The sequence below is a fragment of the Emys orbicularis genome, chromosome 2 (assembly GCF_028017835.1).
Source record: "Emys orbicularis isolate rEmyOrb1 chromosome 2, rEmyOrb1.hap1, whole genome shotgun sequence".
Lineage (NCBI taxonomy): Eukaryota > Metazoa > Chordata > Testudines > Emydidae > Emys > Emys orbicularis.
Genome location: NC_088684.1, coordinates 14,279,985 through 14,295,382, shown reverse-complemented (window position 1 = coordinate 14,295,382; position 15,398 = coordinate 14,279,985). Strand labels below are relative to the sequence as shown.

General features: G+C 39.2%; 1 protein-coding gene across 1 annotated transcript in view; it reads left to right on the top strand.

The window, feature by feature from the left end:
* Positions 1-15,398, top strand: part of KHDRBS3 (KH RNA binding domain containing, signal transduction associated 3) — a 222,333-nt gene that overhangs the window by 150,171 nt on the left and 56,764 nt on the right. The window contains exon 6 of the mRNA XM_065399700.1: positions 7,892-8,084. Coding sequence (XP_065255772.1) covers positions 7,892-8,084 — 193 coding nt within the window. The remainder of the gene's footprint in view (positions 1-7,891; positions 8,085-15,398) is intronic.

Sequence of the window (15,398 nt, the reverse complement as noted above, 5' to 3'; positions counted from 1 at the left end):
TAGCCATTTTGCAATCCAGGACAGAAGATGTTTTCACATGGACCTTGTGTTCCCTCCATTGAATGGCCGAGGGGAGCGGGGAAGCTGGCTAATCAGTGTGGCGCCAGTCCCCAGAAAACAAAAGAGAAACAGCTGAGCAGTACAGTGCCACTTGGAAGAAGGAACCCAGGGTGACTGCTTTGCTTGCCCATGCCTAGAATTGGTCTTGGCTATTAAGTATCTGGTAAAATTTACAGCCCCAGTGTGTAGGTCCATGAATAGCTATGAGCACGTGCGGACTGGAGATGAAGCTAAGAAGAAAGGGAAGGTATAACAAAATCAAAAGAAATGTAATAGGGCTTGTCAAATAATATTCAGCAAAAATGTAAATGATTTTTTCTCTGGTATTTGTTGAATAATGTCTGAGTTTTTAATTCATAGTTAGATACTATTTGGCAATTATGTTGTTCTACAACTTTTGAAATGCATTTAATACATTTACCAGATATTTATCTCTGTTGTTCAGTCAGATCTAGTATTAATTACATTGTCAATCAACTGCTATTTGATAAATTTTCAAAAAACATACAAATAAAATACAGTTCACTTTAAAAAGTACATAGCCGTTTCTCTGTTTAATTGCAAGAGACTTGGTGTACCAGGGAAGAGGTGAAACAGATGTATTTCATTTTAGATATGTCATAAGGCATGCTGGCCCTTTTAAGTGAGGTTCAGTGTTCAGCTTTGCTTTGGCATGAAGGGAGTATTAGCTGCTTATGGGTCTTTCTACAGAGAACACGTGGAGAACGAAAGGGGTTGCTGGTGGATCTTTCCAGTAAGGAGAAGAGCCAGACCTGTTGTAGGTGCTTATGGAGAATCTGAAACTCGATGGTTAACCATGCCTGAGGAGAAGGCTTGGACATCAGGGTTGTCCTGTATAAATGTATGCATTTTTTTCTGTTTGAGATTTGCTTAAACCGGATATTCCATGAGTGCTACTTTTTAGGGAGTCAGTAGTTTTGTTGTCATTGAACCAGACCCCAGAATCAGGAGGGGCAAGCATTGTCTGGAGTGGACTGGGGAAGCAGCTCAAGCTTAAAAGTTACCATGTATTGAGTACATTTTTCAAATCCTTCCTAAAGATAGCTTCTATAATTGCATTCAATAGGAAGGATGGTTTAATTGGCAGGGTGCTGTGCTGGGACTCAGGTCTGGGTTCCCCCCCACACACACCCCTAACGCAAGCTTTGTGTGACTTGTGTGCTTAGGGAAAAGGACTTCTCTTCTTCCATCGGGATGTTGTGAAGATAGAAATCCGTTAATGATTATGAAGTGCTCAGGTACTAGAATGATGAGGATTATACAAATATTATTATTTGTTTGAATTACTAGACAAATAATCATGGGGGTCATTGACCAGGACCCCATTGTGCTAAGTGCTGTACAAGCACAGAACAAAAATGATGGTTCCTACCCCAAAGAGTTTACAATCTAAGACAAGAGACAACAGATGGATATAGACAGATAGATACAAGGGAACAATGAGACAGTATTGGTCAGTGTGATAAGCAGTGATAGCAGCAGCTTAACAGTTGTACACATTTTTGTAGGCCTCATGGCAAAGGAGAATTTGAAGGAGGATAATGAGGTATCTCTGCAGGTGTTTACGAGGACAGTGATTCTCAACCAGGGGTATGTGAACCCCTGGGGGTACGCAGTGGTCTTCCAAGGAGTACATCAACTCATCTAGATATTTGCCTAGTTTTACAACAGGCTACATAAAAATCACTAGCGAAGTCAGTACAAACTAAAATTTCATACAGACAGTGACTTGTTTGTACGGATCTGTATACTATACACTGAAATGTAAGTGAAATATTTATATTCCAATTGATTTATTTTACAATTATAAGGTAAAAATGAGAAAGTAAGCAATTTTTCAGTAATAGTGTTCTGTGACACTTTTTTGTATTTTTATGTCTGATTTTGTAAGCAAGTCCGTTTTAAGTGATGTGAAATTTGGGGGTACACAAGACAAATCAGACTCCTGAAAGGGTACAGTAGTCTGGAAAGGTTGAGAGTCACTGGACTAGGAGCTCTTCCCAAAGGTGTGGGGTGGAATGAGAGAAAGCACAACACAGCTTTTTTGAAAATGTAATAAGGGGGCAGTGGAGACCTATGTCATAGGCTGATCAGAGGTCAGAGTCAAGGTTTTGATAGCGAATGAGACATGATAGATATGGTTGGATTAGGCCGTGAAGGGCCTTGAAAGTGAAGACAAGCAGTTTGTTTAAAGAGAGAAAGAAGAGGGAGCTGATGAAGGGATGCAAAGAGAGGTTTGCCCATGTTCAAAGAGATGGGTAGGAGAATGATTTCTGCAGCAGAATTCTGAATTGATTTGAGTGGAGCAAGATTACATTTGTCACAGCCAGAGAAAAGGATGTTAAAGTAATCAAGATGTGAGATGATGAGAGCCTGGACAAGAATTTAAACTGTGTGAGTGGATAGGAAAATTTGTATCTTAGAGATATTATGCAGAAGCCATCTGCAAGATTGAGCCATAGTCTAGATGTGAAGAAAATCACAACGGTCTTACTGGGTCAGACCAAAGGTCCATCTAGCCCAGTATCCTGTCTTCTGACAGTGGCCAATGCCAGGTGCCCCAGAGGGAATGAACAGAACAGGTAATCATTGAGTGATCCATCCCCCATTCCCAATGCTCCTCTGCCATGTACATTGGCCAAACTGGACAGTCTCTACGCAAAAGAATGAATGAACACAAATCCGACATCAGGAATTCAAAAACCAGTTGGAGAACACTTCAATCTCCCTGGACACTCAATAACAGACTTAAAAGTGGCAATTCTTCAACAACAAAAACTTCAAAAACAGACTCCAACGAGAAACTGCAGAACTGTAATTAATTTGCAAACTAGACACCATCAAATTAGGCCTGAATAAAGACTGGGAGTGGATGGGTCACTACAAAAACTAATTTTCCCCTGCTGATACTCACACTTTCTTGTCAACTGTTTGAAATGGTCCACCTTGTTTACATTGGCCTCATTAGCACTACCAACATGATTTCCATCCCTTCTTCTCAACTGTTGAGAATAGCCCACTACCACCTCAATTGAATTGGCTTGTTAGCACTGCCCCCCCCCCCAACTTGGTAAGGCAACTCCCATCTTTTCATATGCTGTGTATTTATACTTCCCTGCTATATTTTCCACTTCATGCATTTGATGAAGAGGGTTTTAGCCCATGAAAACTTATGCCCAAATACATTTGTTAATCTTTAAGGTGCCACAAGGACTCCTCGTTGTAGAGGCTAGGGACACCATCCCTGCCAATCCTGGCCAACAGCCATTGATGAGCCTATCCTCCATGAATTTATCTAATTCTTTTTTTAACCCTGTTATAGTCTTGGCCTTCACAATATCCTCAGGAAAAGAGTTCCACAGGTCGGCTGACCTAGAGAGAGGTCTGAGTCAAAGATGATATTCAGATTACGGGCCTGACTGACAGGCACGATGGTGGTATTTCAACAGTGATCAAGAAAGGAGATAGAGGGGAAAAGAGAGGAAAGATTAAGAGCTCTGTTTTAGCCATGTTGAACTTGAACTGATGGCTAGACCTCTGCAAGAAGATACCAGAGAGACAGGCCAAGATTTTAGTTTTCATAGAATCATAGAATATAGGGTTGGAAGAGACCTCAGGAGGTCATCTAATCCAACCCCCTGCTCAAAGCAGGACCAACCTCAACTAAATCATTCCAGCAAGGGCTTTGTCAAGCTGGGCCTTAAAAACCTCTAATGAGGTTTTTCCACCACCTCCCTAGGTAACCCATTCCAGTGTTTCACCACCCTCCTAGTGAAATAGTTTTTCCGAATATTCAACCTAGACCTCCCCAACTGCAACTTGAGACCATTGCTCCTTGTTCTGTCATCTGCCACCACTGAGAACAGCCTAGCTCCATCCTCTTTGGAACCTCCCTTCAGGTAGTGGAAGGTTGCTATCAAATCTCCCCTCACTCATCTCTTCTACAGACTAAATAAGCCCAGTTCCCTCAGCCTCTCCTCGTAAATCATGTGCCCCAGCCCCCTAATCGTTTTCGTTTCCCTCTGCTGGACTCTCTCCAGTTTATCCACATTCTTTCTTATTTACATCCACATCCTTCCCCAAACTGGACGCAATACTCCAGGTGTGGCCTCACCAGTGCTGAATAGAGGGGAATAATCACTTCCCTCGATCTGCTAGCAGTGCTCCTACTAATGCAGCCTGATATGCTGTTAGCCTTCTCGGCAACAAGGGCACACTGTTGACTCATGTCCAACTTCTCATCCACTGTAATCCCCAGGTCCTTTTCTTGCTAAGCGATAATTCTGCAGAAAAGGAGGGGATTACAGTGGACGAGAAACTGGATATGAGTCAACAGTGTTTTTAGAGTTTTAGTTTTTAGAGAAGATGACAGGTTTGGAGTAGAGAATTAGATCTGTGAGTCATCAGCATAGCGATGGTAGTTGAATTTGTGTTTGGGATGAGATTACCCAAGAAAAAGGTGTAGAGGGAGAGTTGGAAGAAGGGTAGCAAAGACAAAGACCTGTAGAACCCCCATAGAAAATTGGTAGGGAGGATGGAGAGAATCCTCCAAAGGGTATGCTGACATGCTTCTTTGACCATGGAATGCCGTTCTGGGAAGAAGTTCTGCTGTGAAGAGATTGGGTCCACTTCACCAAGAAGAGGAAGAACATTTCTGCGCACCAGCTAGCCAACATAACGAGGATGGCTTTAAATTAGGTTCAATGGGGGTAGATGACAAAAGCCCACAGATAAGTATAAAAAATGATCATAACAGAGGGTTAGATGCGGGGGAGGGGGGACATGGAAAATTACAATAGAGTTGAAGGGAGAACAAGAAGGAAATGAGTGGGAGAATCTGATTAATGTTTTAGATGCCTATATACAAATGCAAGGAGTATGGGGAATAAACAGGAAGAACTTGATGTATTAGTACATAAGCTAAATTATGATTTAATTGTCATCTCAGAGACTTGGCGAGATAAGTCTCATGACTGGAGTATTGATATAGAGGGGTATGGCTAGTTCAGAAAGGACAGGCAGGGGAAAAGGGAGGAGTGGTTGCATTATACATAAAGAATAGATACACTTCTCATGAGGTCCACAAGGAGATGAGCGACAGACCAGTTGAGAGTCTCTGGGTAAAGATAAAAGGGTTAAAATAGGAGTGATGTCATGGTGGGGGGTCTACTCTAGACCACCAGATCAGGAAGGCAAGGTGGATGAGGCATTTGTGACAACTGTAACATTTGGTCAATTAATAAACTTTTTAAATAGTTTACTTTCTCATCAAAGAATCCTGTAGGTTCTTTTTTTCCTCTCCCCATCCACCACCTCCACTTCCCTGCATGTATCTGCCTGGTCTCTTGCACCCCTGAGTACTTCTCTCTCCTGAAACTTTTGGGTCTGGCACTGCAGCTGGCTCTTGGTCTAGATCTGCTGATATCTCCTGGCACTGACCCTGCTGGTGACCTCAAGTGCTTCTCCCTTTCTTTGCATCCCTTAGTGGAAAGTGCTAGGTTTGCTTTTTCTCCTTTAATGCCACTTCTGCAGGTAGTCAGACACATCACTGCAAACCCTGTAAAAGCAGCAATAAAGTAGGAGCTTCAGCTAGCAGCTTGTGACCAGTAAGTACTCAGCAGACCACACCAGTTAATCATACTGTTCATCGTCTTGTTCAAAATGTTTTGCCCTTTGATATTTTGATGAATTATTATGAGTAATTTCATATGTATCTGCTCTGTTATGATCAAACTTTGCACTTCTAAGTTTCTCAGCCAGTGCCACAATTTTTCATACATTAATATATTCAGCAGTGATGTAAGGCAATATTAAAACAATTGTACAGATAAGAAAAGTGAGGTGCAGAGTGGTTCTGTGGTTTAATCAAGGTTACACAGAAAGTGTGTATAGATCCCATCACCAATATGTTATCCACAAGACAAGCCTGGCCCTCCTTATTTTATATCATATCAGATGAGTCTAAACCTTTCTGCCCAAGTCAGACTTGTCTAGAATCTATTCTCTTTAATAGCCAGGTTGTAATTGCAAGGGTCACTCTTGCTTCTCTACTTCTTTTGGATGAATTACAGAGTATATTTATCTCTCTGGTAGAGAATGGAGTGTTTTGTTGATGTTACTCTAGATGTATTACAAGATGTGGGCAGTAGATAAGTGAATCAGAATACCAAGTGCACATTTTAAATCCTTGCTGTGGAAGAAATAAGATGTTTGTCTAGGTCTTTCTGCTAGCATTTCAAAGGTCATCCATCATCGATTTTAAAACACAAACTAAGCAAAGAAGGTATAGTTTGTAAGCTAACCACTATCTTTTTTTTTTTTTTTTACATTTAAGAGACATACAGATTTTTATATAGGTTTTTCCTCATTTGTTTTGCTCTTGCATCATATCCTCAAATATAAATCCTATAGAACAAGAAAAGGAGTTTGACTAAAGCTTTGTATGTAGACTAAGTACTTCTGAAGAATTGACTTGCTATCTGTATTTCACACCTATTGATTGTCTATTCAGCACAATCATAACATCTTTACCTTCAGCAACTACGTTTTTCTGTTGGATTTTATCCTACAATGGAGAAGGTTTTATTTGCCACAGAAGTGCAGCTTCTGTGTCAGCAGCTACACTTCTGTGACAAAGCTCTGGGTAACTTCTCCCACCCTCATTCACTCCACTTGAACAATTAAAAACATGCCAGACACTAAATCACAAAAGCAAGGAAATGAAAAGGTAAGCCACCAAGCAATACATATCTGTACTCCTCCACACATCAGCAAACATCTTACCACTACCATAAACCACACACGTGGGCAAGTGTATTCTCTAATGTAACCACTCCTCGTACCCCAAAGGCTTTATAGGTTAAAACCAGCACCTTGAATACCACCTGAATTTTATATAGCAATCTTATAAAACTCTTGAAGTAGGGATGTTATATGTTTCCCGCTTGAAGCACTGATAATCAAGTAGGTGGCTGTGTTTTGCAAGTTTAATGTGTTTCTATAGCTCTCACCACAGTACAAGTGTACAGCTATGGCTATATCTTTTAATGTAGTTTCCATAGGGCCAGAAAGGGAAGAAAATCAACTGCTGTCCCCACCTAGTCTCTCCTTTCATCATGTTCCATGAACCATGCAGAGAAGTGGATATTAGAAAACACTATTCCACTAGGAGGGTGGTGAAGCACTGGAATAGGTTACCTAGGGAGGTGGTGGAATGTCCATCCTTAGAGGTTTTTAAGGCCAGTCTTGACAAAGCCTTGGCTGGGATGATTTAGTTGGTGTTGGTCCTGCTTTGAGCAGGAGATTGGACTAGATGACCTCCTGAGGTCTCTTCCAACCCTAATATTCTATGATTCTAAGTCTTAGGGAGATGGGTCTGATCTCTCTGTGCATGGATCTAAGGGATATGATGTAACCAATAATAGCTTCAAGATAATCCTTTATTTTTTGGGATGGTATTTCCACATCTCAAGTTAAATTTGTTGTGCAATTGACTGATTACTATAATTTCACTAGGAGGCTTCCACGTACACTATCAGCAGAAACCTTCACAAGACATTAGTAAAAAATCGCCTACATGCAATTTGTGCCTTTGGTAGTACTGTCATACTAAGCGTAACTGAATCAAAATGTGAAATACAAATGCCAAACTCTAAATTGCCTCTTTTGTAAAGAACCTTTAAACATTCTTCTTAGCGAGCTGTAGAAGTAATCACTGGAGCAAAATTGACAAGTTACTGGGAAAAACCTTGCAGAGGGAAGACCAAAAGTAAGAATATGGTATTTAATAAAATTATCTTCTTGTTCATAGGGGCCGTGGAGGAGTGCCACCCCCACCAGCAGGTGTACCAAGAGGGGCACCAGCTCCCAGGGGAGTACCTCCCAGTAGAGGTCCAGTCAGTCGTGGTCGTGGACTTCTAGCCCCCCGAGCAAGAGGAGTACCTCCACCTGCAGGATACCGGCCTCTGCCACCACCTCCAGCGCAGGAGACATATGGAGAATATGTAAGTGAAACCTTTCACCTACCTGTTGGTACCACCAAGCATAATCTTCATTATTCTAGTAACAGAAGATTGTGAGTGTCATTTTAGAATTCAGTAGAACGTCTTTAATCTGCACTTTACTGAACCCCACACCTGAAATCTGCACCAGATTTGGTGGTCTCTCAGCACTTTTACAAAGATTTAACAGTGTACTGGATATCATATTCTTAAATTTTAGTATCTTTACAAAATACTCTATTACACTTTGCTGTCATACCTTAAGATACAAATAAATCTAACCTGCAGTTGACAAATGAATAAAATTATTCTTTTAATGAATTACCCGCTTTTTTCTTGTTTTTACTAACCTATAACATTCAAAACTATGTAATGGGTCAGTTGTCTAGTTGTAAGTGTGAATTAATGAAGTTTTACTTAATAAGCTTTAAGAAAAATGTTAAATTTTAGGTTCCAATGCAAGTGGTTTAAAAACCATGCAGTCAGCCATATACGTCTTTTTCCTTATTTATAGGAATCACGTTGTGTTATGTTTAAGCAGTTGAAAAACTTCCATATGTTGAAAATATAACATAAAATTCTTATATGAGATTTAAAAGAGTTCTGGCTCTTGAAAGCTGAGTTATAAGTCTCCCATGTTCCATGAGAAAATAATGTTTTAATTTGTTTACAGTATAGGCATTAAACATTTTAAATAAAAGATAGATGTTTGATCTCAAGCATATTCTAAATTAGTTTATTTTTAATGTAGTATTCAACAGTTGCATGGCAAAAACTGTTAAAGAACAAACTTAATTTTGACTAATACACAAAGCTAATGGTTTGAAAAAAATAGCTCATTAATCCATTAACTGTACAAATAAAAATGGGTTCAGTATTAAAAACATTACAGAAATTTGCAGGTAGATAGGTCAAAGGATTTGTTTTTGTTTATGAAAAGCTTTGGCACTCTGATGATGATATATTAGGTGATATCTGAGTTCAGGTCTACAGACTGGTCTGAGGATGTGAGTGTTTTATATCTCACAAGTGACCTCCCTGTAGTGGGAGTCTCATGGTCTTCCTTTGCTAGAGACAGCATATCTGATGGATTAGATCTTCAGTCTATATCACCCTTGCCCCCCTTTTCCTCCACCCCCCGCAAAAAAACCCTCCTTTATATCACATAATCATAAATATGTGCCTGTAGTTTCTTGTAATTTTCTTAGGCCTGTGTAAAGAAAGAGAGTTGAATGTAGGCATTGGTTTAGGATCAATTGAGTGATCAACAAAAAGGATTCTTAATAGATTAATATAGTTAATTAGCCCATATGACAAAGTATGTCCTGTTGCCATACCTGATAACACCTAACTGAAGATTGATTGTGTCAAAGAGAGCAATGAATTTATTCAGTAACTTATAATGTCTTTTAAATGTTCCTCATTAAATCTGTTCTCACAAACTATTCCCAAGGCATATTCTTCATTGCTGTTGGCAATATATGTTAGAAAATAAATTGGTGTTTGTTAATTAATATGTACCTATTGCCTTTATCTGTAGCTGCATGTAGTATGGTAATGATTGTTAGGGTTGTCAGTATACTGAGGTACACCTAGCTTTTAAAAGAGAATTCTTAGGAAACAATAACAAAGAAAATGAATAAGACACAAAGTAACTTTTAAATGAAATGTTCTCCAATACTATATCATTTGTTTTACAATAGAAAATGTTTGAGCTAGAATGGAAACACCATTTAAAACCATATTTTATACAATAGAGCCTGCTGTTGCATTTTTAACATTACAATATATTCCCAGACATAAACTGTGCTATGATGAAGTTACAGTTGATTACATATCTGTAGCTCCAGGGTAAAAACATTTGAGAACTGTTCTGTTATGCCAAAACCATGATTTACAAACCCAGGAACTTCAGCGTTAAGGATAAACTTAAAAGAAATGAAAACATTAAGGAATAGAAATGCACAGTTAAGGTGCTCAAACAGCCTTAACTCTGTCATGTAGTGACACCATGCAATATAGTTGCAATTATGATTAGTACATTTTAGTGTTTGTAGTCCAATATTAGGTTAAATTGAAGATGCGTCACTTTTTTTTCCTCTTGGTGTTAGTGCAGATAGAAGTAAAGGTTGGTGTTTCTTAACTGTGCATTTTACACCTGACTTTGAATTGCTAATGTTTCTTTTTGAGATAATTACAACATCCCTGTAATGTTTTACCCTTTATTTACTGCTATATACTTAACCTTAACTCCATCATCTTCAAGTGATAGTCCACGTGGATTCTGCTTCTGGGTGCATATGCCCCATGTGTGAGATTAGATTCTTTTGACCAGCGATATCTGCTGGGACTGTGCCTAGGGCCTAGGTGCCCATCATAGGGCATAAAAAACAGCAGGTCAGTCATCCCTTGGTTCCTTCTTACTGCCTGTGGCAATGAGATATAACTCCTGCAGTGTCTGATTGTCCTCAGTCCACCAGGTTTCTGTGATGACTATTATATCAATATTCTCCTTTATCATGAGGCACTCTAGTTCACCCATCTTATTATTTAGACTTCTAGCATTTATGTACAAGCACTTTAAAAACTTGTCACTGTTTATTTGTCTGCCCTTTTCTGATGTGTCCGATTCTTTTTTATGTGAATGTTTCTCGTCTGATCTGGCCCTTACATTATCCTCTTCCATTCTCTCCTCCTGAGTAAAGCTTAGAGAATCTCTATCAATAGACGCTCCTCTAAGAGAAGTCTCTGTCTGATCCACATGCTCCTCTGCAGCAGTTGGCTTTCCCCCATCTCCTAGTTTAAAAACTTCTCTGCAACCTTTTTAATGTTAAGTGCCAGCAGTCTGAATAGTGGGTGGGGAAAGTCAGATATGTTCCCCTATACGGAATAGTATAGATTTGGAACAGCATAAGGGCGAAAAATCGGAGGTCCTCATTTATATCGGAGGTTAGTAACACCCTAGTGTAGGCAGAACTGGATGACCCCAAGTCCTTACGGTGAAGATGTGAACACTCTACTGCTACAGATGATTGTGCATATTATACTAGCTGTGCTGGGAAGGGAGTATGGCTGTGCCCTTGCAGTCCTTACAAGACTTTTTGTAATAAACACACACCATCACCTGGGGTTGGATATCTACAAGATGTGGATGGGAAGAAGGTCATTTCTTTTGGATGTTCAAGGAGCTTCTAGGAACTGGGACAGTGCTTAACTGCCACTATCTCAAGGAGGTTAATGTGTTATATAATGGGTCAGTTTTTAAGGGAAGGAGCTTGTGTACATTGCCAGAGGATAAGAGATCAGTTACCTAAAGCAGTTATGTAACTTGCAAAGAATTTTTTTTTTTAAGTGCGTTGTGTCCTTTTTCTTCTTGATGCAGAAAGGTTTTGCAGCAAGGCCTCGGGGTATGTCTATACTATGATAAAAAACCCATGGCACCGAGTCTCAGGACCCAGGTCAGCTGACTCAGGCTTGTGAGGTTTGGGGTGTATAGCTATAAAATTGCAGTGTATACGTTCAGGCTTGGGCTGGACCCCATCCTCTAAGACCCTCCCTTCTGAGTCTCAGAGCCTGGGCTCCAGCCCAAGCCTGAACGTCTGCATTGCAATTTTTAGACCCGCAGCCCGATCCCTGCTAGCCCAAGTCAGCTGACCCCCAGCTCTGAGATATGGTGCTACATTTTTTTTATTGCAGTGTAGATGTACTCTGAGACTTTCTCGCCCTGCTACAATTTTGTTACACTTTAGCCTGAGCCCTGCAAGCCTGAGTCAGATAACCCAGGCCAACTGCGGCCATGTCTGTGGGTCTTCTATTGCAGTGTAGACATACCCAGGGAGGTCAAAAGACAGGTTATTCATGAGTTTTTGAACAGCTTATGAGAAGGGGTGAAAGGGATGGATCTTTAAGTAAAAGCTTACTTTATCCAAAATACTAAGCCATTCTAGGTATACTTGGCTCTAGGGGGCTGGACTAGATGGCCTCTTGAGATCCCTTCCAACCTTACATTTCTATGATTCTATAAACTTCTCTAGATAGTTGTTTTTCTCAAAAAAGGCAATCTAAAATGAAATTGTGTATATATAGTAGCAAGTATATACTATATACATAGTTTCAACCACAACCCTAACTACTAAATTAATTTATTGACATATATGGCCTCCAAGTGACAGACAATCTGTTTAAGACTTGCATCTTTAGGAGGTACAGGGTTACAGAAAAGCAATCTGTGCACTTTCCTATAACTACAATCAAAACATGTTCTGTTCATGATTTCTTAACTGGAGGATGGCAAAAGACTTTAGCTGGAACACTGCTTCAATTAGTAAGTTAGAGTAACCTCTTTCTAAGCCACTTAATAAAGATGTTTATGCTTGTTTACTGAGGAAAAGAATATTCTCCTGAACACTGGGCCAAATTAAGCTAACAAAAAATCAAGACATTATGTGTGTGCACGTGTGTTTGTGTGCACGTGATTTAGTCAACTGCCTTTATTCCATTATAATAAGAAACAGTAATTATTTCTAATAAATAGCTAATGGAATGGAGATGATTTCATATTTTTCTAGACTTCTCTCAGTAAGCAGAAGATAGATATTTCATAGCAATATACCTATAACTCATTGTTTTCATACCGTTTAGTTCTCTCTGAAACAATGACTGTGGTTATAGAAATAAACTTACATGTTTACCATAATTTACTTTTCTTATAAATAATCAGAGTTTACTACCTTTTATGCCATTATTCCCTTCCCACAATATTTAAAGATTTTCTAAACCTCTTCACTAATAATTTGGAAGGGACTATACCCAAGTGCCATTGTTTTCAGAATAGATTTTAAATATTACTGATGTTCTGATTTATAGAATTTTTAAAATGATTTATTCCAAATGAAATATTTGACTTCAAGAATTATATAAAGACTTTATATAATGATTGCATGGCAAGTGACTATTCTAAGCACTGCTCGTATTTGTTGAAATGGACAGGATATACATTCAAGATAATGTTTTGTTTTTAGACAAGTGGTAATTATGGATTGGGTTTTGAATTTAAACTTAGAACCAGTGGTTCATGAGTGTAGGGATATTCTGCACTGTAAATGAGAGAATCCCAGAAGTCCTGCAAACCACAGTCAGAGTGTTGTAATTTTATTTGAAATGTAGTCTTTCTTTAAGACCACTGTGGAAGCCAATGATTAGTTCTAAGGGTTCCTTCCAGTCTGTGAAAATTAGTGACAGAGCTTTAATTATGTGTCTGGCTATTTTATTGATGCTTTTTTTGTTAGCCTTCAGACAAGGTTTGCACTGATGGCAGATTTTCCTAATGCAGTGCCTAATTGCATAATTTCTGACAGTTAACTAATCTCTAAGATGCTTCAATTAGCTTGGTTTCCGTAATAGGAAATTTAATTAAGATGGAGAGTATACTAGATAGAGGTTTAGGGATCCTTTCTAATTTTAAATAAAAGGTAATATTTCTACAAATCCTTTGAACTATTTTACAATTCTGGGCCAAGGTTGTTTTTTGTTTGTTTGTTTTTTTGTTTTGTTTTTAAGTGCCTGAAGTTAGGTTCCTATATCCATATTTAGGCACCTAAATAAGTGACCTGATTTTCAGAATTGCTGAGTCTTCAGCAGTGTCCATTAATGTAAATGTAAGCATTACCCATTTTAAAGTAACTTGCATTAAAATTATTATAAGAACATTGTTTTCATGGAGTTTTGTTTAGCCTCATTCTCATTGGCCAGCCAAACATTGGTAGTTTTCTGATTCAATCACAACAGAGTTCTAACCATGTTTTTACTGTACAGGATTTTCAAACTTAGTCTCCTGGAAAAGACTTTGACCTGCCTGTGTTTCCATGAGGAGGAGGTTATCTCAATCACATTGTTTCTTTGTCCCTCCAGTTCTGCCTCTTTCCACATGAATGAACACTGTAACCCCCAGTCTTCTTCCTGTCTTGTTACAGCATATAGTGTGGCAAGTTGGTTCAGCAACTGCAATTGTTTTTAGGCCTACATTTTTGCTTCTCAGCTCAAAATGAGTTTAGACCAATGAAAAAAGGCTTACCAATTACTAGCTCCATACTTCACTGTTCACAGTATGAGCAGCTCCCACTCCCATAGCAGTAGTTTTCAGCAGATCCCTTAATGGAAGCTCCTACAAAATTACTGTAGACTCAGTGCTCTGGGATTGTAGCATACAGAGTAGTCCATGAGATCTAGCGGCAGACCGCAGAGAAGGAGATATAGATTCAGTGAATGGTATGAGAAACTAGACCTTGGGACTGGTAAAGGATTTCAGACTCCCTCTCTCTTGTATGTCCTACTCTATTAGTTCTAAATGTGCTATCTGGCTGCCTACAGAAGGATGGAGGCCCTACTCTGCCAAATATCATCTCGTCAGATCACCCCTTGAGCAGGAGATTCCCACTTTTTCAATAGACCATTTTTTCTGTGGCATCCAATGTACTTTTTGCCGTGGTCCCTCAGTAGACGTCGCAGATATGTAGGCTGTGGTTCTAATGCCTTCGGCCTGTCTCTCCTCTCTTGACCTTTCTCAGAGTGTAAACTAATTCATATTTGGGCCAGGAAAATAGGATTTTTAAAACCTCCCCACACAGTTTCTCAGGAGGACTTAGGATACCTTATTAAACTCTTATTTGTGGCCATGAAGTTGAGTGAGCACAAAGAAAAGTTGGATTTTTAAGGATTGCAACATGTCTGTGTGAGTAAAGTCCAAGAAAAGCTTTACTTCTCCATCTGTTTGTACAGAAACTCATGACTGCCAGTGCTATTTTGCATTTTTTAAATTGATTCGTCTAAAAAACAATAACAATAACCTCCAAACCATATTAGCTTCTCATCCAGCTTTTCCAGCAAATGGCTTGGTGTGCTCCCCCCAAAAAAAGTACATTCTGTATTTATGGTATGGACACGTCCTTCTCTTGAGTCTAATATTTCCCTCTGTGTCCAAATAAATAGAGAAGTAATGGGTGTTCTTTGACCTCAAGATGGCTCAGTTTACAATGGTTGCCCACTGCTATATTTCTCAATCAGCCATTTTTTGGCTTACAGACGTAAAGCTGGAGAAAAAACACTTTGTGTTTCTCTCCCTAACTCAGTCAAGAAAAGTTTTATGTATTACTTACATCCCAATCAAAAGTGTACTAGACTAGAGGTGGACAAAAGAGACATGAACTCTGCAACAAAGAGCCTACGATCTAAGTGAATTTTGGCCACTAACACCCTTAATGATCAACAGAGAGTCCTGTGGCACCTTTAAGACTAACAGATGTATTGGAGCATAAGCTT